Below are 27,138 nucleotides of genomic sequence, written 5' to 3' on the forward strand. Positions count from 1 at the left end.
CTCATTTGGAATCGGAAGCACATAATCAGGCAGCAGATACACCCCCCTTCCCTCCCCAAAAAAAGGAAATACAGTACAGTACCGTGTTAAACAAACTACTAGAAAAAGGGAAAGCAGCATTTTTCTTCTGCATAGTAAAGTTTCAAAGCTGTATTAAGTCAATGGTCAATTGTAAGCTTTTGAAAGAACAACCGTAACATTTTGTTCAGAGTTACAAACATTTCAGATTTCAGAGTAGCAGCCGCGTTAGTCTGTGTCTGCAAAAAGAACCTTGGAGACTAACAAATTTATTTGGGCATAAGCTTTCGTGGGTAGCTCACGAAAGCTTATGCCCAAATAAATTTGTTAGTCTCTAAGGTGCCACAAGTCCTCCTGTTCTTTTTGCAAACATTTCAGAGTTTCGAACAACCTCCATTCCTGAGGTTCTACTGTAATTTCCCAGAGTTTCTAGACTAAGTTTAAAACTAGTTTTAAACCTGTTAAGACAGTTTCCTGAAAAGTTTTCTTCCAGAAAAGCTTGAAATTTACACTGAGAAGTCAGACTGTAAAAGGAAATAGCAAGGAGTTTTCTTTGCAGGGCAGGGGAACAAAAGAAGCAAAGATAATAGATAGAATTAAGCTTCTTCGGGGAGGAAATGATTTCATACTGCCAAAGAGAATTACAGTGCACTTGTTTCCAATGGAACAAGTTACTGCATACTGCTTTATCAAAACATTTCTTGGGGGGTATGCTAGAGGTCTATAAAGTCATGACTGGTGTGGAGAAAGTGAATAAGGAAGTGTTTACTCCTCCTCATAACACAAGAGCTAGTGGTCACCAAATGAAATAGGTAGCAGATTTAAAAACAAAAGGAAGTATTTCTTCACACAACACACAGTCAACCCGTGGAACGCTTTGCCAGAGGGTGTTGTGAAGGCCAAAACTAACAGTGTTCAACACAAAAACCCCCCCACACTAGATAAATTCATGGAGGATAGGTCCATCAATGACTATTAGCCAGGATGGGCAGGGATGGTGTCCTCAGACACTGTTTGCCAGAACCTGGGAATGGGCAACAGGGGATGGATCACTTGATGATTTACCTGTTCTGTTCATTCCCTCTGGGGCACCTGGCATTGGCCACTGTCGGAAGACAGGATACTGGGCTAGACAGACTGTTGGTCTGACCCAGTATGGCTGTTCTTATGTTCTTAATAATGTTGAGTGTGTGGAAAACACTCGAGTGATAATGTAGTGTTTGTACATTAAAACAACAATGTTGATAGTGAAACACGAAACTGGTATCTGCAGGAATGCCAAAAAACCAAGCATGACGATCTAGTGTAAATGCCAGTTTCATTCAACACACCAAGTTAGACATTCACACATACTTTAAGAAAAGCAAACATTTACTTCAAATTGCAGTATAGGCTTTTCAATCACAAAAAAAAAAAAACAGTGATCAGACAGTGGTCACATCCTGTGCAAAAAAAACTTAGGATATACAAAAAAATAGTAGCACAAGGTACTTGAGCCATTTACACATTGCCGGATAAAGTAAATAAATACAGTAGCTGAAATATGGCACAGGTGCCTCAGATTCTAAACCAAAAGGAATGCCTCTGAAATGTTTAAGTTTATCCTTGCATTAGTTACAAAGTCCCACCACCATAAAAGTAAAGGAAAACAATTAAATAAAAACAAACTAAAATATTTATATCTAAGATGGTTTTTGTACAGGTATATCTCCGAAGTGCAGAAGGTGGGACTCAGGCTTTGACATTTCTCTTTGAAGTACCCTCCAACACACTTTACAAAGTTCCACTCAATCTCAAAAGTAAATTTATATTTGAGGGAAAATGTTACCAAAGTTGCATAATTTAATTTGTTACTCCCACAGCTGGAAGTTTTAAATCTCAACAGTCTTGAATATCAACGTTCATCTTTAGTTGGTGAAACACAAAGAACTTGACAAAAGCCCTCAGAATTTCTTTATCCTCCAAATTCTTTGTTTTGCTTTCTCTTACATCCTCAGACTGCAATTCCTAGTTTGCAAATAAAAGAATGCAATATGCATCATACATCAAGAAAAGATGACGAAGAAGAACTTCCACGTTTGTGGATCTTCTCCTTGCTTCTCTCAACAACCTTCATGATCTCTGCCACTATGCAGACAGAAGAGGTGAGGCCCAGAAGAAACAACAAATCTAGAAGAGACAATTGGGTTGATTTTAACTTTGCTTCTTGTGCTTTTGCTAGTCTTTCTACAACCCAAGTCATACATTATGTCCTGTACTCCAGAACAAGTTAAGGTATCTTTTCTTTCTTATAGGCATTCTAATTGTTAAAATGTGTATATATTCAAGAGTCAATTTTTACAGGATAAAAATTAATGTATGTTACTCAGAATCCTTGGGATTGACAGAAAATTTAAATCGAAATGTTTCATATTCTATTTTTTAACTATTTTCTATTAACATTTGTTAAAGTAAGAATGTCTAATATATTACTATAAAATATATATTTCAATCTTATTCTGAATAGGCAGCTTTTTGGAAATGAAACCTGTAAAGGAGTGATATTATACAATGAGAAATACATGTATAGGAGGTAATTAATTTTCATCTTCAGGAAACCTCAGTAGAAAATCGCCATCATTATATTACTGTTGGCTTGATAAAGTTAAGATACTTAAAGTGATGGCAACTGTGGTAAAATGGCAACTTCTCAAAATCCTGACTGACATTTTAATGAAAACAATCCTAATGATGTGGAATTTCTACTTCTTTTTAAACAGACATTTTCTGGTTAAGCTCAAGTTTTTAAAATTTAGTGAATTAAAAATAACCCCACAAAAAACCCCAGAACCTCACAAAAGAATAAAAACTGATCAGTACTTCACTTTTGCATACATTGAAATTTATACTAGAAAAGAATTCTATGCATATGAAGTATTCATGGATCTTGGAAGTACTGATCCATTTGTTTTGTGCTTTTCATATACATGTAATCATTGTTCTAAGCAAACTTTAACAGGACTTTGTACAAGATAAGGCTCTGTACCATGTGCATTTCATCTATGTATAAAAGGTCAAAATATGTTCTATAACCTTCCGCCACTGGATTTGGGGATTGATCATCAATGCCTAAAACAGAGCTAAGTGGAAAAGGAATACTTTTCTTACCTAGTACACTCAAGCTCTCTGTCTGGAAAACCTTCTGAAGCGGAGGAAAGTAAATGACCAATAATTGCCCCATTATAGATCCAAGAACCGCATAACAAAACATTTTGTTACTGCAGAGTCCAATCTCAAACACAGATTTTGTCTGTGAAATAAAATAGTGAATTACGTTATACCTGTAGTTTTAATTCTATGATCTCTCTGTGCCTTAGTTATTTGCAACCAGTTATACAATGCAAAATTCTTTCCCTATCATTTGTTTTTATCCCAACATTCAAAAACTCAGTGACAGATTTGGGACAATCCAGAACAAATTCCCAAAAGATAAAATGAGATGATCCTATCTGATAACTATGTGACTTCTATACTTAATGAATTGCATGTTGTCTCAAGATTGAGCTGTTTTCTGTTTAACGTTAGGGATCCTTCAGAATGGAGAGAGGCAATATGATGGACACCCACCAATAACAGTACAGAATATATTCAGCAATGCTGAATCCACTTGTTGTAGGTAGAAACATGGTCTAGATATCAGAAAGACAATTTAAAAAAACTGAAGAAATTTTAAAAAGTTAGTGATATTTAACTTAAAAACCATGTTCTCATTAATCCACATAATAACTAGGGGTCAGATTTACAAGGTTATTTAGGCACCTAAAGAGGCAGATGGTCACTTCATGGGATTCACAAAAGCACCTAAGCAGGTTAAATGCTTAACTCCAATTGATTTCAATGGGAGTAAAGTGCCTAACTTACTTTGGCACTTTTGGATATCCTACTAGGCACCTATCCGCATCTTTAAATGCCTAAATACACCTTCATAAATCTGGCCCTAGGCTAAGAAAATAAAATGAGGGGGAATTTACTTCTGCACATGTACAATAAGTATTAATGGACATCTATTGTCAGTGCAACAGATTCATTCAGAACGTATCATGAAAATATAGCTGGCCAGTTAAGGGTCTATTTTCTCACAGTGCAACTGTTTTTTTGTTTGTTTTTAAATGTGTAATTCACACTGATTTATTTTCATAACAAGGCTTAGCATAACAAATTTTCCTTGCTTTTTGTGGATAGCAAGTTAACTAGAGGGATTTTATTTTGTGAAGGTCCCTAAACAACTGAAGGTATTAACTGGTATACTGTAAGGGAAGAATGATGATTAAATACATACATGCAGCAATACAGAGACACTAGCTTTTGCGTTTTTAATTAAGTTTTCTTACTCTTGTGAGTTTAGGTCAGCATTGCTAGCCCAATGTTTTGGGGGTTTCATGCATTAATTACCCCAAATTAAAACCCTAGCACACTGATGTGTGACTTCAAATGCTAGTCTGTTAAGCTCGTGGAGCTGCTGAGCTTGTTAGCACACATTAAAGCTGTGAGACATCACTTTCTCACATGATGAGAAAGTACATTTAAGAAAAAGTCTGAAGCCCAGAAATGAAATGAGCACAGCTTCAACAGAAGAAAAGTATAGTTACTATATAAAGGGACAAAAATCTCAGGATACTTATGTTAGATATAGGATTGCATACCTGAGATCTGGAACTCAAGGCATTGAACATATCAAAAAACACAAAACAGGTGAAGGTCATCGTTGTATCTCGAGGTGTTATGACATTATCTCGTAACTAATGGAAGAAAGCAAGAAAATGGCTTCAGTGTATGTAACCTTGTAAATGAACAAACATTCAAAGCATTTATTTTAAGGAAGTTTTGTTCTAATATTTGGAAATAGCAAAAACTCCACTTTTGCTAAATCAGCTTGTTGCAGTCAAGGAACAAGCACTTACATACATGCTTATAAACTTTAATCTCATTAAGTAGTACTCTTAATTTCAGGTTGTGATTAAAATTAATGGTGTGATTTTGCAAATATTTATGCACAACTCGGAGTTCAGGAAACTAATACATTACAATCAATATTTGATATTTCCCTCCTTTAAGAATACGAAGTTATGTGATCATTTTAGACCACCAACCACTTTCAATGCCCAAAATGCTCACAGAAACATATCTGAAAAGCGCATCTGTGGAGCTGCAGGGGAGAAATGGGGAATGAACTTACTCACCTTGTGCAGTAACTGTGGTTTTTCAAGATGTTCCCCCAGGGATGCTCCACTTCAGGTGCACATGCAGCTCTTGAGCCCTGGATCAGAAATTTTCATTAGCAGCATCCAATCAGCCCATTGCACACATCCTGTGCCTCCTTGGGCCACACAAACCGGTTATCTGGGGACATGCAGGGGAACCACCCTCAGTTCCTTCTACACCTGAACATCCCACAGAGAACAGTTTGAAGCAGGGGAAGGAGGGTGGCTAGTGAAGCACCCTCAGGAACACGTCTTGAAGAACCACAGTTACTGCATAAGGTGCGTAGCTTCTTCGAGTAGTGTCCTTATGGACAGTCCACTTCAGGTGGCACTGTTTCATACGAATGGCCTTTGAGTAGCCAGCAGTTGAGGTCTGGGAAGACTAGGATTGCTTCTTGTTGGAGGTAAACAGCCACTGCCACCAGGACCTTTGACAGCCTTAGGGTGCAAGAAAGGTCGAAGGGAAATACTCAGTATTGGAAATTATCTTGGCCTATAGCGAAGCATAGCCATTTTCTTGTAGGTCGAGAGTCAAAAACCAATCCCATTCCTCTAGTGAATGAGTTATAGCTGTGAGTCACAATCCTGAACTTCTGGGATTTTACTCAGAAGTCTTAGATCCAAGATCAGTCTCCACGCTCCATTCTCCTCTGGCACAAAAAACATTTCTAGTAAAACTCTTTATCCTTGTGAGGAGGTGGGATCTCCTAACTGAAGGAGAGAGTCCATGTCTTGTCTGAATATAAGCTCGTGAGAGGGATTCCTGAAGAAAGATGGGGAAGAAGGATGGAAGGGAAGAGGTAAAGTGGATGGTGTAGTCTGACATTATGACCCTTATGGCCCACTTGTCTGTGACCCATCTCCAAGCAGCTGGAAATGGGAAAGGCAGTCAAAGCAGAGGAGGTGGGTGAATGGTTTCCAGCTGTAAAACCAGAGGTGTGGGAGGATTTGCACCTTCACATCAACCTGTCAAAACTGTTGGAGACTACTGAGTACTTGTGGAGAGTGGGTGTGTAGCCCTCTGTGTCTTTTCCTGGGAGGGTCAGAGAATTTATGAAATCCAGAGAACTGAGCAGAACACACACTCTGGGCAGTCTGACCTACTAAATCTTCTCTTATTCATAGGTGTACATATATACACACGTTGGGATCCTAAAGTACACATGCTAAAGGACTTCGAAGTCCTTTAGCATGTGCATGGACTCATCTGATCTCCAATAGCAGCTTTAGCCCATCGAAGGGGAGGTCTTCAGTGTTCTGGACCTCTCTCGGAAACCCTGAGAGTTGGAGCCCAGATGCCTTGCACATAATACTACCATGGAGATGGACCTGGCAGCAGCGTTAAAGGATGCTTGAAGAGAGCATAAATGGCCCTCTGAAATAATGACTACACTTGTTCCTTATGTTCCTGCAGCAGATATTCAATAAAGGCCATAAATCTATCATAGTTTATAAAATTATATTGGTCTGTGATCGCCTGATACTTCACAATCTGAAATTGTCTGGCTGCTGACTAATAGGACTTCCATCCAAAAAGGTTAGTTTCTTTTGGTGCTAGTCATACAGTCCTTGTAGACTTGGATTAGTACTGCTTACCCCATTCATTTACAGCATCCTCCACCAGGGAGTTAGTTGGAGGGGTGAGAACACACAAATTCTGAGTCCTCAGAGAAATATTATAATATAATATATTTCTTATCTACCTATTTACACATTGGCAGAAAAGTATCAGATGTTTGCCACAGTCTTAGCTGGATCCAGGAGTGCCTCTATAATGGGTAACATTGCCCTGGAGGGCATTGCTGACTGCAGGATGTCCAGCAGTTTGTGCCACGAGTCCTTGACCTCTTCAAGTAGTATCAGAAGAGTGCCAGCTGCCTTCTTTGTAAGATCCTGAAAGTGCCGGAAATCGTCGGCCACGGAAAGCAGAAGAGGCATAACTGCCTCGTCTGGAGACAGAAGATGAATTATGTGTTTGAGGGGTGTCCTCTATCCACCTTAGCCTCCTGTTCCTCAAACATCTCATCTTTTGCAGGGGGACTGGTTAGAGAGGAGAGAGGATTGTACACATCTAGCATCCTTATAAGACTGTCAGTGGTTTGGCAAACTGCTGCTGATAGCTCAGGGATCCCAACATGGCCACTGGGGGTCCCATACAGGAGTGAGGATGGTTCCACCATTTTTGTCATCGAGCACAAGGATCTTCCTATGTCACTCAAAGACTGGGTTCCTACATATCCATATAGGAGAACCAAGTCAGTCTCTTTGAAGTCTCCTTCATCCTACTCAATATCCTTCAATGGGGGGGTACCCACAGAAACGTGTGGAGAGTCCTGCAGTACCAAAAGGCCATGGTAACCTGGAGACCAGGATCTCACTACTCAGATGCTCAGTATCCATGAGCAGTAAGGACCCTGATTCATCCATCACAGACAGGTCCTTAGAGTACCTGAATTAATGTGGTACAGAGTAGGGGATAACATGGCAGCCAAAGACACGGTACATCATTTGGGACCATACTGATACAGGTACTGATCTTCTCTGGTGCCACTGTTTGCTTGGAACTGAGGGTGCTGAATGGCTAGGCACTGACAACAGGGCTATGCCAGATGGTACCAGCCAAAGTGGTTATACTTGGCCTCTTTGTTCCTTGTACACTGTACTGTGGCCTTGTAGGAGCAGTGTTTCTCCTTCAAGCTATGGGGCTTTCCAGCTCTGTTGGTACCAGAGGATGAGTTTTTCACTTCTACAGTATCAAGCTGAGAGGTCAAGGCTTCCAAGACCATGAATCTCAGAGAGGACTGGGGCTTTTTAGGAGCTGGCTCCTTAAGATGAGTGTCCACACCCCTCTCCTTGGAAACATTCCATGAAGCCTCCATAGCCTTCCTTTTCTTAAGGGAAATGTGCTAATGTTGAAGGGGTGCCAAATCTGTTTGGTGACAGATGTATGGGGGGCTGGGGGAAGGCTCCTGACTCAGAAGGCAGTCCAAGGGAGCACTCTATCAGCCACCTCAGTTTAGTCTCCCTGTCCTTCCTTTCCCTGGATTAGAGGGCCAGGCAGAAATTGCACTTCTTGGAGATGTGCAACTCCCCAAGCAATGGACACACAGAGTGGCCATCGCTAACTGGTATATGCAGGAGAGGCAGTGTTTAAAATGTGGCGAGACATGCATACCCTGCCAGGACAATAAGGCTCCCAGAAGGGAAGAAGAGGAGTCACATCAGTCCTCTTATGACTATATCATTAACAACTAAGCACACTTAGTCCCAAACTTTTGAGGGTTGCACTCCCACCCCTTACCCAGGGGCCGGGCTGCATGAACAGGGATAAGGGGGCCAAGGCTGGGAGTGGGGCTGCAGCCAGGGGCCGTGGTTGGGGGTGGGAGCAGAAGCGGCACCACTGCCGGGCCCGTGGTTAAGTGCAGCTCTGCTCCCAACCCCGTCCCCAGCCTTGGCCCAGGAATGGAGCCGAGGCCAGCGGCTGAGGGCGGGGCCAGGAGCAGAGCCATGCAGAGGCTGGGGCCAGGCGGCTTCTGCACTAAGCTAATGCTACACGAAAACCACCAAAGGAAATGGTACACAAGATAGCAAAGGTACACTCAAGGTAACAAGTGAAAGCCCGGTCTTAGGCCAAAGTACCGAGGGTGGTTTGCCCATACATCCCTATTTATGCTTGGCGCATAGCACAAGGTGGCATAGGATGCATGTGCAGGCCGGACAGCCACAGCTAATGGAAAAATCTCCAATTAAAGGCTTGAGAGGCGCACATGCGCTTGAAGTGGAGCACTCACAGGGTGCCTGCCTGAAGAGGGTCTATTTTTAATACCACACCTATTACTATTACAGCTCTCCCTTCCAACAATTTCTGAAATTCTTCCCTATAATCTGGCTGCCCAGCATACAATTTGGGATGAAACAGTTTCCGATAACTAAAAATTCAAATTTATGGACATTCTTAATTTAACTGCTAATATTAATGGGATTTGTGCTATAAATGAAGTTTCACTTGTTGCTTTAACACTTCTCCATTTCTCATACCTCCCTCCAGAAGACAAAGAGTGTTCCAAACACAATAATTATTGATGAAACTAGTATTTTAGCAATTAAGTTTTTGGTCAAAATGCTGTCCTTCAAGTTTCTTGGGGGCTTCCGAATAACATCTTTATCCACAGGTTCCACTCCCAGGCTTTAAAAAAAATAAAATCAAGACATTTTAGAATACTAGATTTATCACCAAAATACAAGATTTCAAATCAATAGTGAATAATTCAGAAAGAGAATGATCTTATATGCTTTTCTGAATAGAAGGAATATTCAATCTGTAAACAAGAGTCCCCTCTAGCATACGAGTACTTATTATTCCACATTAAGTGCTATGCAGTATTAGAGTTGTAGGGTTGCACTGTCACTTAATGTAGTATTTTCCTGCATCACATGCATCTCAGATTTCTAGAGTCCCATCACCATAGCTCCCATGTACTTTCAAAAAAATCTAAAATATAGGTGACATATGCAGTAGCAGAAAAAGGTTTGCTCTTAGCCAGTGTATCCAGTGTCTAAACTCCCCTAATCTGGAGCTAATGGACTGTACTCTTCTCTCCCACAAATCAGGAGACTGTTTACTCAATCCAAGAGGAACTTGTTGCAAAGTGCCTCCTCAGAGCAGTCACCCTTCACCTGATTCTTTCCTGGCACTCACTTTTAGAAGTACAATAAGCTGTAAACTCAAACCTTTTGAACATCATGCAGAATTCTTCTTAGATTCCCTTAAAAACTAGGTCAGGCTACTAGCCCATGGAATGCTGCATCCAACCTTAGGAGAATTATAATGGAGAGGTCACTGCCACTGCTTAGAAAAGCCAGTCCCCCTGCCGAAGTCCAGGCCCACTCTCGGAAGGGGCTATCTCCCTTGTTCAGTAGGAAGGATTCATGTCCTTCTGACAACAAAAAATCCCTCTTCTCTGAAGTGATACATCTATCTGTATGGTATCTGAAGCATTATTCTATTTCTCGATTAGGGCAGTCATAGACAGAACTATTGTTACCAGAACCTTAACAGATCACTCATTAGATAAGAATCAGACCAAAATAAAGGATGAGCTTTACATGGTGGAGACCACCAAACTCTAGTGGGACAAAGGAGCTTGTTCATATTGCTCTTGACTCTTTTGGAAAAAAGAGAAGTTACTTCTCCCTTATCAAGGAGAAGTTATGGCCAGGTCATTTTTATCCTGATCCCCCTCTCAACCACATATGCAGAAAGCAGTAGAGCAACAGAATCTGGGTTTGCTGGGAAGAAAATGAAGCTAAGTGTCATCAGCATACGGGAGACACTGCAGTTTGAAGTGTCAGTCTTCCTTATTCTTTATACACATTGAACAGAAGGGATAACAATACAGAGCTATGCTGCAAACATCACACTAGCTAGCAATGTTGCACAAGTAAAAGATGTTCTCCCAGGTTTTATAAGTCACTTTAAAAGAAGTTTGAGAGAGAGAGTTCTCAAGTTACATACATAGGAAGTTGCTCTTTCCTGAAAAGATTATGGTGTTTGTTTATTTTGCTGGAATCAGACTCCATCAAGAGGTGAAAATAATGTTTTACCTTTGAGCTGGAGGTCCATCCATAATAATATTGATCCACAAGATCTGCATGGCATTGAGAGGATTAGGTAAATTCATTAATGTAGCCAGTGAGATTAAAGTCAATGCAGCTATACTCCTGTTGAGAAAAGCCATTTTATAATTGTCAGCACGGCACATTCCTGAAGATTAGTTGATAATACTTTCTACTCAACACTTCACAACATACCTAATTTTCAGCACTTGTTTAGATAATCTTAGTACTTGATTTAAAAGCTAATCCTAACTTTGCAAGGCAAAGCATTGGGGCCACTTAAATTAATCTGTCAAAACAGATTTTGTTTAAAATATGGAAGTTTTGTATTTTATATTAGTGCAACACAAAAAAAATCAGAGTTGGTCTTTTAGTCTAAAAATGACTCCCAAACTTCCAGATAATCTTTTAAAAGTATCATTGGTCAACACCCAACGACTTAATATATTTTGCAATAGGTAATTAATTTGCATATTTTGTTGTGTTGGTTTGAGCAACAGGGTGTGTAGAAAGCTGAACTTTTAACTATGTTCCTTGGAATGCAAACTGCTAGATTAATTTTCTTTTAATGAAAATAAAGACGCTGTGTAGAACTGCTAGTTTGAGAAACTAATAACCTTAATTAACCAAGTGAAACACTACCCAGACTTCCTAAAACGAGAAATTTTACTTAGGTATGGGGACACTTCCCTCTACAGATTGATCAGGAGACAGGAAAACACAGACAGGTGAATGGAATCAAAGAGACAGGCTCTAATTTTATTAATACTGAAGGAGGACTGTCGTCCCCCTCCCCCCAAACTATTAGGAATTAACTGGGTCCAGCGCAAGGTTACTTGGCCTAACATTACAACCAAGAAAGAATTCCTGATTCAGCCCACTGCTAGCTACCCAATCCTACCACACTTCTCCTGCAAAGGGGAAATGAATCACAGAAAAGACACCACTCTGTTTGCACAGACCTGAGAACACCCTAGGCTGAGTTCACCAGTCCCTCCTGGGTCTTGTGCTCAAGTATACTCCAGGTATAGCCACAAGTTGACATTTGTTATCCCCCCTGCATACCCTGTCTCTCTTAAAAAAAAACGAAAAACACAAAAACACAAAAACAAAAACACCTCATCCTTATTATCCTCACCTACCATACCTGCAGCATGCTCGAGGTGGTAAAAAAACCCACTGGGAAGCTTGCCAATCTTTCCCAGAAGGGGAAAAAAAAAATATTGAACCCAGAAGATGATAGGTTAGGCCCACAGCAAGCCTAGAAACTTGGATATGGGTGTGGGTGGCTAGGGGAGGTTGAGGTCTTTTCCAATCTTATCAGCCCCCCCTCCCCATGATTGATGTGTGTATTCTGGGCAGGGAGAGAGGAAGGGACATTGTGACAGAGGGAATGCCCCTCTCCAACCATGACCCTATAGGAGGAGTGGGCAAACTACAGCCTGCCGGCCGGATCTGGCCAGTCAGGGCTTTGGATCCAGCCTGCGGGATTGCCCCCCATGGTGCCACAGGCCCCGCACCACTTTCAGAAGCGGCCGGCACCACGTCCCTGTGGCCCGTGCAGGGGGCAGAAGAGGGCTCCATGCATTGCCCTTGCCTCCAAGCACCACCCCCCGCAGCTCCCACTGATCGGGAACGGGGAACTGCGGCCAATGGGAGATACCTGGCGGCACGGTAAAGGCAGTATGTGGAGCCCTGTGCCCCCCCTCACCCAGAGACAATGCAGGGACGTGGTGCCAACTGCTTCCCAGAGCGGTGCAGGGCCAGGGCAGGCATGCAGGGAGCCTGCCCTGGCCCGGGTGCGCGCCGCTGCCACCCCGGAGCCGCTTTAGGAAACCGGCACCGGACCGGAGCCTGCACCCCAAACCCTTCCTGCACCCCAACCCCCTGCCGGAGCTCCCTCCCGCAGTCCACACCCCCTACTGTACCCTTCTTCCCTGAGCCCCCTCCTGCATTCTGCACCCCCTCCTACACCCCAATCCCCTTCCGAGCCCCCTTATATACCCCACACCCCTCCTCTGCCCCAATCCCTTGCCCTGAGCCCGTTCCTGCACACCGCACCTCCTCCTGCACCCCAACCCCCTGCCCTGCATACAATTTCCCCACCCAGATGTGGCCCTCGGCCCAAAAAGTTTGTCCACCCCTGCCCTATAGGGTGATCAGGAGAATGGCTAAGTAGTTCCTTTCCATCTTAGAGGAGGGTTGTCAAGGTGTCACAAGATTTTTTAAAAACAGCAAAATTACCACTGATCAAAGTCATACTTACTAAATACTAATAGTAAAATAGAAAATGGGGTCAGGGGGAAATGAACGATTAGGACACTTTCACAATAATGGTCAATGTGCCTTCTAACCTAGTGTGTATCACCACCAATGCTTGTAGACTCTACGCTAATATTTATCACATTCGGTTCTGTGCAGTATGAAACTTAACTCATTTACAGTGTAATTGGAAGCTTCTGACATTGGCAATAATGTTGCAAACTTACGTGCTTAGTTGAAATCTAACAAAATTTTTTATGTTATTATAAATTCCTTTACCCTCTTCAATTGCTGACCTGCAATTAAAAACAAAACAAAAACAATACTTACACAGTTAGACCAATGAAGGTAATGTAAAAAAAGCTTAAAATAATATTAAGCTATGCTGAAAAAAGTGAATTCCAGCAGTTTTAATTAAATTGTTTCAAACTTCACAAAATGTTATAAGAGCCTTCTATTCCACTCAGGCAATTATAGTCATGCTTATTCAGCTTTTCTATTATTACTAATTTAATCATATTAATTTTCTCATTCCAGTTCTGCTACAACTTGACTTTCAAAATAAGAGGATATAATTTAAAAAAAAGAGATCACTTACAGGTGACCTTAATACCTGATCTTGAAGAGCTACCTTTAACCCATTTGCACAAGAAACTGGAATTTCCTGATGCTATGTGGCTAAATCACAATATATTCCTTTAGGGAATAATCAGCTTGAAGAGTTTCAGAGGGGTTAGTTTCAGAATTTAAGGGTTAGAGCATGACTAAGTTAACCTATTTGAAATCTATAAGGCTAGTTGAGGAGTTAATATATACTCTCGATTAGATGGCAGTGTTTGACTCCAGGGCTTCTATCTAAATAAGACAATAATATCCCTATTCTTGTCTTAATGAATACAAGCAAGGATAATCAATCAATTAGTTACATAGAAGGCGCTGATAATGCCTGAAAATATTTTCATCTGTAGACATTTCAATAGTTTGTTTCTTTTCTTTTCAGAAATAAAATAGATTAAAATCCTCAATATTGGACTTTTTCTAAAAGATGCTCTAGGAACTATTTTGGCAAAGTTTGATGGCCTGTGTTGTACAGGAGGTCAGACCAGACGATCACAATGGTTCCTTCTGGCCTTGGAATCTATGAATAGGAAAACACTTGTAAGTGCTGAAGTGTATTATTCATGCAAAAGTTGGCTAAAGCCCAGGAAGAGTGTTCTGAAATTCTCCCGTTTTATTTTCCCCAGACTTAATGAAAAACAAGTTCAGTTTTACAAATAGCTTAATCTTAAAGAAAAGGTAAAGCGTGGATGAGAAGGTAGAAATCAGAAGCACAGACTAGGAATAGGAAGGTAGAGTTTGTCAGGGAATGAGAAATACTACTAGTGTAGTGCAACGGAGTATACTCCTGCTATACTACAAGGATAGATGTGTTCGAGTAATTTCTTTCAAGAGGAGATGTCAAACATCCCCGAGCTCCATTTGCATGGGGCTGGAGACTCATCCATCTATCTTGTATTTATTTTGGTTTAAGCCAAAATACCATCGCTGTTTTTCTCAGCTAACAATGTTTTGTAGGAATGACTACAAAACAATGAAAAGTAATCCAAATCAAAGATTGTCAGTTGCAGCTTTCAAAACAATTACTTTTACTATGAGATATTAGTTCCTTCTTGGAGGAACAACTGCAACATCAGCAGGTACACTTTGATTTATCTGAACATAAAAAAGTTCAAACATTTCTTATATTTAAGCTAACTGTGCCTATGCTAGACGTCTCTTTCAGTTTCCCATCACTGCGGCTCCACTTGTTGTAGTACAACGACTACATACCAGACATTTTTGTTTTTTAAAGCACCTAACTCCAATGTGGTCTAACCTTGCTCAGAGCAGTTCGTATTACAATGGTTAACATATGGATGTCCTTTCTCCACTGCACTCTCAATTACCAACATTCATACCAGCAGAAAGTGTTAATGGGAAAAAAGTTCAGTGTAGACTAGGCCTAAAGGCTTAAATAGTTCTAATACCAATATGCATTTAAGAACCGACTCCCTTCTCCTCCTACAACTCCCTCCATAGAAATCTGCATACTCTTGCTGACAAGCTGCCCAAGTGCTTATGAAAGGTAATCAGATAATATAAAAAGCTTATTTAGAACCCATGAAAATAATGGTTTGAATAAAGGCATTAATGTTTTTTAGACTACAGTACAAGCTAATCAACACTAAAGATCTATTTTCTTAGGATATGCATAGGAATTTGTAAGTTAACTGCAGCTAAATAAAGAAGAAGAAAGTATCCTTTTGCAAAGTATAGTTCATTGGGGGGCAGGGGGAAGTGATTTCCTAACGCTTATTTTATTTAAGACTTGTTGAATACTTGCAAAAATTAGAAACTTACATTATTGTCTGAAAATCATCATCCACTAGGATCATATCAGCTGCTTCCTTACAAACATCCGTTCCAGTCTGCCCCATTGCCACTCCAATATCTGCAGCCTTCAGAGCTACAGCATCATTCACTCCATCTCCCGTCATAGCTACTACCGCACCATTGTTTTGTAAGGACTACAAAAAAGGAAAGAATTTGTTTAAGGCAATGATCAGAGCAATCTGGTCCACACCAGTTTCCTGACAGTCTAAGATCATGTCATCTAATTATAAAAATGGTATTATGTTCCCATTTAAGTGAGCTCTTACCTGTGATTTCTCCTAAAGAAAACCACACCTCAATCTAAAGTTACTGTAATCCTTCCCAGGAAGCCCAACTAAAAACCTATGCTTGTAGGGAAGTGAGAGCTTGCTCAAAAGTTGTATTTAAGAAATAATCAAAAAGAGCAAATAAAGTCCATGAAGACGACCATGTGTTTATATTTAACACTGTTTTCCTATACTTCTCTCAATTACATTCCAGCTGTTCCTTAATGTTTGATTTCTTCATTATCTTTGCTCTTTTACTTGTGCTAATTGTTATCTTGAGAAAATCTGTTTTGTAGTCCTGCTTTATTCACTTTTCTTCTAATGTTTCTATGTCACTTTAGCCATTTTCTTAGCTTCAGAATTGAAGCATTACCACAGAAGTGGCTTGAAATTCATGCCTTTTCATTCTGTTTGGGATGCAGCAGAAACATGGATTCCCATACGTTTCTAGTTAATTCAACTGCAGTGTGACAATCTCAGTTGGCTCTCTGGCATCTGAAAAAGTGTTATGCTGCACAATAGCAGATACATGTAGTCGCTCCGCTGGGCATTGTGAGGTTTCCCAACTTGTCTTCTTTTCAAATAAATTTCTGTTTCACAACCAAATACATTTCAAATCTATTTCATTCTGACATATCTTAACCTGTTACAATTTTAGTAAATACATTACAAAATAATGTCTATAGCAGTTGTCCTGCACTTCCTACTTCTGGAGAAACATACCTTTACGATTTTCAATTTATGCCTGGGACTGGCTCTGTAAAACACTGCAACCTATCAAAGGAAAAGCATAAAGAATGAGCATTGAAAACTTGGGAAATTAAGGCTGAAACTTATACTGTAAAATTAGATGATACAAAAATACTTTGAATACCAAACTATATCCCCATATAATTAGCTTTCAAGTAGGAGCATTCAGGGAGTTAGGTTTATATTAATCAGATTAGATGTTATCCATATTTCAATAAAGGTCACAGATTAAGAATGCTGCAGTCCTCATTTTTGCAGACTGGCATTCTTTTGTAAATAAAACAATATTTTGGAACAAAAGAAGTTGTGGAAGAGTCAAGTTTGAGCCTCAAACTAACTTCGTGTTTTTTTAATTTTAGTAACTGAACATTCACAACTGCCAAAATTGCAAACTGAATGAGATTATTCATCAGTCAAGCAAATTAACTATCCTTTGCAAATAACTGGTTTGTTAGAGGGAGCTCAGGGATTGATTAAAAATTAAAAAGGCATGGAAAATTTTTCATAAGAAGAGACTAAGACGACTGGCATAGTCTAGAGGTAGTGAATACATGACAAAAGGTATAATGAAGAGTATGTACAAGGTTGATTGGGAACTTCTATTCATCCTTTCCCATGAAACAAGAAGGAGGCCATTCAATGAAATTGAACACATCTATTAAAGGAAACCTCTCAATGCACAATTAATTCTTTGCCATAAGGTATTAGAGGCTAAGAGATCAGCTGCACTCAAACTGATTATACACATAATGAAAACATCCGAAGTTAAATTAGTAAGGTTTAAAAAATCCAAAGTTTGGAAGGGATATAAAGCTTCATACTTCATATCATATGACAACCTCTAATTGAGAGAGATCAAGAAAAAGTTTGGGGCAAGCTATTCCCTATCTACTGATGACTGGGTTTCTTGCACCATCTTTTGAAGCATCTGGACATGGTCAGACTAAGGGCAGGTCTACACTAAAAACGCTACATCAGTGCAGCTGCAGTAATGCAGCTGCGCCACTGTAGCACGTCTGGTGAAGATGCTCTACGCCAACGGGAGGGTGCTCTCCCGTCCACCTCCGCAAGAGAGGGAAGGTATGTCAGTGGGAGACACACTCCTACTAATATAGCACCAGTGTGGACAGCGCTTAGGTTGCTGTAATTTGCGTCGCTTGGGGGTAGGGTTACAAACTGTGGTTGGACAAATACCTGGAGGTTTCATCACATGACATTTCTTTAATTAAAAATTAATCTTTAATTCCTGGAGACTCCAGGGCAATCCGGGGGCGGGGGTGGGGGTGTGCGTCTTTCACACCCCTGTGCAATGCAAGTTAGATCAATTGAAGCAGAAGTGTAGACTTGCCCCATAGTGAACAGCTGGCCTGGTCTGCTATGACAGTTTCCATGTTCCTAAATTAGAGGGTTTGGCTTTTCATAATTTAATGCATCATCTTTCTATTAAAACCATCTTGTCAGTTTCTTAGGAAATATTGCGGTTTAGTTTTTTATAAATAAGAATGCTTCTCTCAGCATAGGCTACATCCTTTTATTACATTACTGTAATTAGTCGAAGGGAAGGGGTTATACTAACCTTTGGTACTATTTGTGAAAGCTGTTGAATATCCAAAGTATCTATTTCTTCTCCTGAGAAGGACTGTGAATTTTTGGAATATAACCCAAGGCGACTAGCTGGAAAGAGGGGAAATAAAAATAAATAAAGTGATTTAACAGACTACCAGTTTTTCTAGTATACGGTATACAAGATTATTTTGTGCATCTATTCATGTTTACTACATGTATGTTTACTTCAGTAGCTTCATAACTTTTATGGAATCATTAGACTGGAGTAGTTACCTGAACTCTTGAGAAATAACAAAACGTGTCATGAAGTCTATTCTGATTACATGTTCATATTTGCATCAACATCTAGAGGCTTCAAGCAGGTCAGTGCCCCATTGTGTTAGGTGCTGTACGAACATAGCGAAAACAGTCCCTGCCCCAAAGAGCTTACAATCCAAAAAAAGGAATAGGAAATTAGCAAATGGATGCGAACAGGTAGAGAAAGGATGGGATCATAAAATGGGAACTTTTAAGCGTGTGTGGAAAAGATAAAAAAAATCACTCAGGCAAAAGTGAAATTTCAATCTAATTTAACTCCTTTTACAAAGCTTTGTGATCAGCCCACACAAAGAATCCCACTCTGTAAACCAATAAAGTACAGAAGTCATGCAGATAACTTGTTCAAAGTTAAAAAAACACTTTCAACTTGAAATCCAGTCACATACACAAAAGAGTTCTGGTACCATACCTGCTCTGAGTAACCTGGCCCAGTTTCCCAAAGCGCTTGCTGCTATGTGAAAAGCCCCCCACAGACAGGGAAAACTGTACAAAAATGAACTGTTAAATTGACTGAGCATACACTAGTGCTAGATGGGGAAAAAAACACACTAAACTAAACCAAAATTGTCTCAATTACAGCAAACCTTCGGTATAAAAACAATTTTCAGACAACTATACTTTAAAGGGATACTCAGTTTAAATTACACGCTTTCCTGTTATATCACATTTGACAATCTTAGGTCTACTAAAATACAAACTGTATATAGTCTATTCATTTGTAAACGTCTATTTTTTTATTTGCACCACATAAACCATTTTAGAGTAACATTTAATAAGGTAGTTAATGGCTTCCGACAAGTCAAAATGAGAGAAAGAGGTATAGTCATACCAATAGCAATCGCAGTCTCCTGTGAATCTCCAGTAACCATTTTTATTGCTACTCCTGAAGCAATAAGTGTAGTGACAGCTTCTTTTACACCAGTCCTTGGAGGATCAATTATTCCCACCAGCCCCAAAAAGGTAAGCTGTCCCAGCTCAGGGCCAGAGGCTAGGGTGAGAACTTTACAAAAACAAGAAAAATAAGTTAATCTTTTAAAACTAAACAATTTAATAACTAACCAGCATAGTACATTTAACAGCAGCCCCCCTTCCAAAATAAGGATTTCAACCACACACCCTATATATTTTCTAAAAGGATAAAAGTCAAATAAATTTGTATTTGGAAAAAGACTGGATGATTGGTGCACACAGAGTGCTGGCCCAAAGCAGCAAAAAACCACTCACACGAATAACTTTACCCATTGAAATCAATGCAACTATTATGTGCATATTTGCAGGACAGGGGCCTCATTCAGTAAGCAGTCTACAGTAGAAAGTGAGATAGTGCTAGCACCCTCAGGTCCCCATTCAGAGAACTGTAACGGCTGTTAGATATATTCTGGTTTGCTTTTTGGTGCCTTGCCTCGCCAAGGAGTTTTGGAGCACATATTCAGTAGCTCTCCTTGTGCTTCCAACCGAGGCTATAAGAGGCAGTGCGGGTCAACACCTCTCCAGTTCCTCCTCTTACTGCAAGCCTACTGGATCTAAAGCAGAGGGGAGGGAGGGTGGAGAGTGGAATACAGATAGGGACCGCACACCTCTAGGAACCTCCAATTACAGTAAGTAACCTCCATTTCTTCCTCAAGTGATGGTCCCCATGTATATTCCTCAGTGGGTGACTACCAAACAGCATTCAAACTAGAGGCAGGTGCAAGGAAACTGGCAGCAGAGATGTTTGTAGTACTGTTGTTCCTATGACTGCATTTGCCACTGCTGCTTGAGTTACAGCGTAGTGTTACATGAACTATGGATGGAACTCCAAGTCACCGCTATGCAGATGTCTTGCATTTAGAAGCCCTCTGCGAGGATATGTTAAAGGAGCACTCAAGGAAGATAATGCCATTGTAGAGAAACAATTCTTTGCCTTGATCTTCACGCCTGAGGATATGAGAGAGACCTTCAAATCTGAGCCATTCTTTTTAGGTGACAAATCTGAGGAACTGTCTCAGATTGAGGTGTTATTAGAGGAGGTTTTGGAAGAAATTGATAAATTAAACAGTAATAAGTCAACAGGACCAGACAGTATTCACATAAGAATTCTGAAGGAACTCAAATGTGAAATTTCAGAACTACTAACTGTGGTATATAACCTACCATTTAAATCAGGTTCTGTACCAGAGGACTGGAGGATAGCTAATGTGATGCCAAATTTTTTTAAAAAGCTCCATAGGCAATGCTGCCAATTACAGGTGTAAATCTCCAGCGACTGCAGGGTGGATCTTTGAATCCTTTACAGAATGTAGAGGCTAGTCTGTCTTTTCATTAAGAAGGTTGGACTCAAAGGGGAGGTCTTGGATAGTATTTTGGACCTCTCTAGGGAAGTCCAGCGATTGAAGCCTTCATGTGACCAGTCCTCTGGCTCAAGATCTGGATACTGTATCTGCAGCATCTCCCACAGCCTGGGGAGCCATCTTTGACACCAACCTTCCCTCATCCAGAGAGGACTGGAAGTGGGCTTGGTCTTCCATGGGTAGCTGGTCTTTAAAGTCCACAAGCCTGGTGTTAAAAGCATATGTTGCTAATAAGGCTTGGCGATTAGCAATACAAAAACTGGAGGTCTGCAAAGGAGAAAACTTTCCCACCCAGGAGATCCAGTCTCTTTGACCCTTTATCTGCTGAAGTAGATTTTTGGTAGTGTGGCCAAGCTCTTGCCGCAGGGAAGGTGTAGGGGCTCAAGATGGTGTTTTCTGAACTGCTCTGGCCAGTTCAGATATGGCTTCATTTATTGGGATAGCCAAAATGCCCAGAAGTTGATGGTGAGGGTCCTGGACCTCCTGTACTGGGATTTGTAGATCAACAACGACCCTCTGCAACTATCATTGATGTTGCTGTAGTCATGTAGCAAAGAAGGAAATGGAGGAGTAATGGCAGCATCCAGGGACGATGGGGAGGCTCCTGTTGGAAGCAGGGGTACTAGCAGAACTGGTTCTAGTTCTTCCTCCTCATATACCAATGGACAAGAAGGGGAGGAATGGTACAAATCCTGAAAGGGGTCTGGGTGGCTACCATAGGGGTCCTGAGAACCCCAATAAGGCCAGAAGTAAGGATCTATTGGTCACAGTGGCCCCCACAGGGATCAATACCAGTTGTCCCTGATTGGGTCATAGCTGGAGAAATAGTAAGACCTCACCTGTCTGCCAGGACTCCTTTGCCTTCATGGAGATACTGGTGCAGCTATCTCCTCTGACTCCTCCAATTCAGAGGATGGCTCCATTTGTAACAGTGGTACCATCGGTACTGAGGCACTCCAGCTCAGTGGATGGAGATGGGCCTCTTTGAGACAACGGTACCAGTTCCTCCTCTGGGGTAAGGATGTCTTTCAGGAGGGCATGGCCTGAACAGAGTGGAGCCTGCAGGTAGGGGAGGAAGATATCCTCCAGCATTACTAAGGTCTCTCTGTACAGCCCACAGTACGAGAGTTCTAGTAAACTCCTGATGGACCAGTTCTGATGACACAGATGGATGATTAATGGATAAGCGAGGCAGCTCTGATGATGAGTCCAGACCTGCACTCATGGATGGGACTGATGAGAGTCTCTCCCCATTCTCCCCCGCAGTCTCCGTCGGAACTAACATCCCTTTTCTTCCATGTCTTACCCTTCAGCCTGGGGGTCTTCAGCAGAGCCAGTTCTGTACACATCATCTCACCCAACCCGGACCAGTTCGGGAAGCAAACGCATTTCTTTTGGACAGTCCGCTTGCAGGAGCTGTCCTTGTGTTCATGTAAGTGTCTTACTCTCATGGGGGACCTTATGTAACAACTCCTTGGGCTTCAATGTTAAGGGCTCCACTCTGAGGTTCGTACTTGGAGGGCCACTGTTGGTCAGCTGAGGCTGATGTACAGGGGGTGGGGAGGGTCTCCCAGGTCCATGCAGGGCCTCATAGCCTCTTCCATCAGGAACTTTCAGTCAGAGCTCTCAGGCTTCTCTAGTTCTGGCTAGGAAGGATTTACACATACTGCACTTAGAGATATGTGCCTCACCCAGACAGTACATGCACCTCTGACTCAAACAAGGGTCTCTAACTCAAATGAGATGAAACAAAACAGAAGAAAACAGTGGATAACCTGGGATTATCCAAAAAAACCCATAAACCAATTCCTGCAGAAAGAGATGACTGATAGTTAAGTGGTAATGAGTCTTATCTCTTGGGTGGTCAGACACATGAGAAGAAACTGAAACCTGAGGTACAATATGTCAACATCCACTGTCAGCCATGTTATTACTTAACCCTTAAACTAAAGTGCAAGTTTCACACCTAGTCCTAATTTGAAGAAATTGGTGAACACAACAAAACCAGAAAAGGTTGAGTTTAGAGTTTTAAAGGTCTCAAATTGTGTTTTTTTTTCTTACTATGAAGAAGTGAGTCAAGTAACACATTTAAAGGGTTTATTAACCTGTAGAGATGGTACGCTAGAGCGGCCTTACCCCTAAGTCCTGCAGAGCCCATAGATATCTTCTCTTGCTGATACTGTTCTCTCTGTTGTTGGGTGAGAGGCAGGGTCTGCCCCTTGCTGTTATATGTTGTACAGTATCTAATCACTTGTTCATACGCACCCTTCATAAAGCAAATCTCTGGTTTGTCCTAAGCAAAAAAAATATTCACACATGAATAACTACAGTCCTCTAACCTATATAATACATTCTGAAATGTAAGAGCTAACTAATTCATTTAAAGCTAAAATCTATTTTCAGAACAGTGCAATTCTAAATACATAATATATAAATTAGTAGTATTACCAAGGCATCTAGAAAGCCCTCCTGAAATTAGGGCATTTTATAGGCATTGTGGATACACACATTAATTTTTCAGGACATGAACTGTCTAATGTGCAGTAGGGCTTGTCTCCATGTACAGCGCAGTAGGGCTTGTCTGCATGGGCAGCTTGACAGCAGCGCAGCTGCATCGGTAGCACTTTAATGAAGAGTTTCTCCCTCGGTGTAGTTGATCTACCTTGCCAAGAGATGGTAGCTATGTTGGTAGGAGAAGCTCTGTCGACAGCGCTATCTACACAGGGGGTTAGGTCAGTATAATTATGTGGCTATGGGATATGGATTTCACACACCCCTGAACAGTTATTCTGATATAGGTCTGTAGAATAGACCTGTCCTAAATAGACAAGAAAAAGGGTGAAAAGGAAACCTCAGTTTACAGATTCGTAGAATCTGTGAGTCTCTCACTGAATGGTATTTTCTCCAGCTCCCAAATCATGTTTTGTGGCTCATTTCTGCACCCTCTCCAATTTTTCAACATCCTCTTTAAATTGTGGACAAGAACTATACACAATGAGTCTCACCAATGCCACACATACAGATGAAATCATCTCCTGACTTCTACTCACTACTCCCATTTATACATCCAAGGATTGCATTAGTCCTTTTTGCCACAGTACCACACTGGGATCTCATGTTCAGTTGTATGTCCACTATGATCCTTAAGTCTTTTTCACAGTCACTGCTTTCCAGAATACAATCCTTTATTCTGTAAATATGGTTTGCATTCCTCATTCGTGGATTTATAACTTTGCATCTGCAAATTTTATCAGCGGTGATTTTATATTTACTTCCAGATCATTGATTAAAATGTTCAATAGCATCAAGCCTAGTTCTAAACTCTGTAACTCCAACCAGAAACATCCCCATTCACGAATGATTCCCATCGAGGACTATTTTTTTGAGATGTCCGTTCTTGATCCATTTAATGTGTACTCAATACTGTGTAGTCCTAATTTTTTCATCAGCAAGTTGTGTAGTACAAAGTCTAAATATATTAGACTTATGCAGTTACTTTTATCAAATTTGTAATCTCAAAGAATAAAATCAGGTGAGAGACCTGGTTGCCATAAAAACATTTTGAATGGCACTAACGGCAAACAGATGGGAAACTGCAGCACAGAAAGAAGCCTGTGGCAGAACCTGGAACAGAACACAATCTATCTACACTGCAACTGAGTGTAATTTGCAGGGGGTGCATGTACCTGTGATAGCTTTAAATCTAGCTAGTTTGCTAAACATAGCAAGGAGAACACGGTGGCATGGGCTTCAGTATGGCCTACCCAGGGAGTCAGGCAGGCTCATACAGCTTATGCCACTGTGTCTTCCCTAGATTAAAGCTAGCACAGGTATATCCATACAAACTGCAAATTATACAAACCCCATTTGCAGTGCAGAGGTAGCCTCAGATCTCCTGAGCCCACATCCAAGGCCTTAAATTAGAAGGCCAGCTATCCAGTCAAAGAAATATCTATGTTAAAATCCTCTATACATTATACAAATAAATAGAGTTTAATTGTTTCAGGTCTTGGTGAAGCCAGGATATTTTAAGTTATTGTAGGTAGTCAAGTTGTTTGTATTGTAATTTTCCCCAATTGACCTTTGTTTCAGAGATCAGCAGGGGGAGTAGCGAAAAGGTTCAAACTTAACAAGAACACCAAAACACTGAGGGTAGGGGAAGAGATTACCTGTAGTATATGATAGGGAATCCTGTCATCCTCCTGGCTTCCAAGGTAATTTTTAAGAAGTCAAATCTAGGCTGCTATGCTCTCCTTAATTCTTCTGCAGACTCTATCCTAAAGCTGATGACTTAATGCCCTGAAAATTTGAAGCAGTGCAGCATGGAAAGTGGGCAGGCCACGAATTAGAACCTTTCATCTCCACAACTAGAGAGTTTCTGGTGCTATTTTGAAGCTTTAACAGCAAGCTAACTTTTTTGCCGTAAGCACTAGGGAGATATTCCATAAATCCAGGATCCATTGCCTTCCATGACACATACTGTTTAGGAGCCTATGGCTACTTCATGCTGGTCAGACTTAACAGCGATTCTTACTTTCACTTATACCAAAATATTCCACCTCACACTTTTTTTTTTTTTTTTTTTTGGGGGGGGGGGGGGGGGGGGGAGGAGAGGAGATAAACATACAGGTAACTTTCTCCATAACATATCTATTTTTCCCCATTATTCCAAATGAAATGGTTATTTCACGTAATAAAATTCCTTTTTCTATTAAACTGATATATTCCTTCTTGCCGTGTAACTACATTGCCAAGGAAAACATCAGAACATAAACAGAATCTCGTGAGATTTCTATGGAGGAGCTCAAATTTAGGATTTTAAATGTTTAATTTCACTGTATACTTGCACAAACTCCCTGTAGTTTTCAACAACCACTTCAGAGACAGAAAATTAAACTAGTTTCACTACCAAACTTTCTCCTTCACACTCACAGGTGTAGCGCTGTGCTGCTGGCTTGCTACTCCCTTCCTGTACACAACTTCTGAAGTTAAACAGAGATAGCTCGTACACCATTTCCTGTGCTCAGGAAGTTACTTAACATCACTGGGTGAGGAAATAGCCATGGAAAAGCCTACCTGTTGTGTCCTGTGCACACATTTAACAGCCATCCATTTTTGCTCTGAGCTGAAGGGATACTCTGCTTTTCTAATGTAGTCCTGCTGGAGTCCATCTAGACCCATCTGTGTAAAATGTAACAGTAATATCAAAACCATTTTTATTCATTTAGCCAGGCTACTAGCCTTTCAAGTCACAAGTTCAAATGGCTCATTTGCATTCTTAGTTATTTATAAACCCGTTCAGTTTTTATTTCCCTATTAAAACTAAAAGCAAGTCACACTAGTCCAGCTTAGATATAAGCTTCGATAAACACCAATGAGCAAACCCACCCCTTTTTATATTTCAATGTCAGTCACCAACAGCATATTTTTTACATTTTCAAATCACATCTACTTTGTTCTTATACAGTATTCTGCTTTTCATCCAAAGACCTCAGTGTCTCAGTCATACCTAGGTGCAAACACAGATCTTGCTGTGGCACACTGCTCTTTAAGACATATCCAACTTCTAGAACACAGATACTTTAGTATTCGATAGCCCCTTCTCCAGGTTTTAAAAAGCACTTTACAATGACTCAAGCCTGCATACCCCTGAGATAGGCATGTGTTACATCTATTGCATTTCTGGGAAACAGAGGCAGACATGTTAAGTCAGCGGTTCTCAAACTATGGGGCGAGCTCCCAAGGGAGGCATGGGACTGTGTCATGGGAGACAAGAACTGTGTGTATGTGGGGAGTGTTTTTAAAAAAAGAGCTCTGGCTGTCAGCTCCAGGTGGCTGGGGCTCATGCAGAAGGGTTGTGCACACCTGGGAAGCGGGAATAAAGGAGACAGCTGGAGCCCCACCACCCAGGCTTGGGCTCTCCTCCCCCCCACATGCCTCAACAGGAGGTAGCTCTGGGCTCAGGTTTTCCTTCCCCCACACCTGGAGCTGTGGGGCTCCAGCTGGCAGCAGTAGTACAGAAGGTTTCAAGGTAGCACTAAATCTGCTGTGAAGAATGATATTGACAAATATCACTTTTCACATTCCCACCCTTACTTCTGTGCTGCTGCAGCACTGCCTTCAGACCTGGGCACCCGGCCAACAGCCGCTGCGCTTTCCACCCTGCCTTCGGAGCTGGGAGGTGGCATATGAACTTGGGGCCCGGGGTGGCATGAATGACTACAGACACAAAGAAGAGGGGCCCAATCAAATAAGTTTGAGAACCACTGCATTAAGTGACTTGCCCAAAATTATAAAGCAAGACCAAACAGTCATAGAAAGATTAGGTACCAGGGTTCA

The 27,138-nt window shown here is 41.0% G+C and overlaps 1 protein-coding gene across 12 annotated transcripts in view; it reads right to left on the minus strand.

The window, feature by feature from the left end:
* Positions 1 to 1,371: 1,371 nt before the first annotated feature.
* ATP2C1 (ATPase secretory pathway Ca2+ transporting 1) overlaps positions 1,372 to 27,138 on the minus strand; it is a 108,749-nt gene continuing 82,982 nt past the window's right edge. For 10 of the 12 annotated variants that reach the window (XM_043540827.1, XM_043540831.1, XM_043540825.1 and 7 more), the window contains 12 exons: positions 25,876 to 25,980; positions 22,936 to 23,092; positions 19,299 to 19,469; positions 18,162 to 18,259; positions 16,559 to 16,609; positions 15,537 to 15,703; positions 13,364 to 13,432; positions 10,863 to 10,979; positions 9,297 to 9,444; positions 4,701 to 4,796; positions 3,166 to 3,307; positions 1,372 to 2,187 (listed from right to left, as the gene is read on the minus strand). In XM_043540827.1, the coding sequence (XP_043396762.1) occupies positions 2,057 to 2,187; positions 3,166 to 3,307; positions 4,701 to 4,796; positions 9,297 to 9,444; positions 10,863 to 10,979; positions 13,364 to 13,432; positions 15,537 to 15,703; positions 16,559 to 16,609; positions 18,162 to 18,259; positions 19,299 to 19,469; positions 22,936 to 23,092; positions 25,876 to 25,980 (1,452 nt within the window). In that variant the 3' untranslated portion in view covers positions 1,372 to 2,056. Of the gene's footprint in view, positions 2,188 to 3,165; positions 3,308 to 4,700; positions 4,797 to 5,237; positions 5,315 to 9,296; positions 9,445 to 10,862; positions 10,980 to 13,363; positions 13,433 to 15,536; positions 15,704 to 16,558; positions 16,610 to 18,161; positions 18,260 to 19,298; positions 19,470 to 22,935; positions 23,093 to 25,875; positions 25,981 to 27,138 lie in introns of those variants that run through there. The other 2 variants (XM_043540832.1, XM_043540833.1) reach the window with 2 other exon arrangements.

This window comes from Chelonia mydas, chromosome 2 (assembly GCF_015237465.2).
Source record: "Chelonia mydas isolate rCheMyd1 chromosome 2, rCheMyd1.pri.v2, whole genome shotgun sequence".
NCBI classification, from domain to species: domain Eukaryota; kingdom Metazoa; phylum Chordata; order Testudines; family Cheloniidae; genus Chelonia; species Chelonia mydas.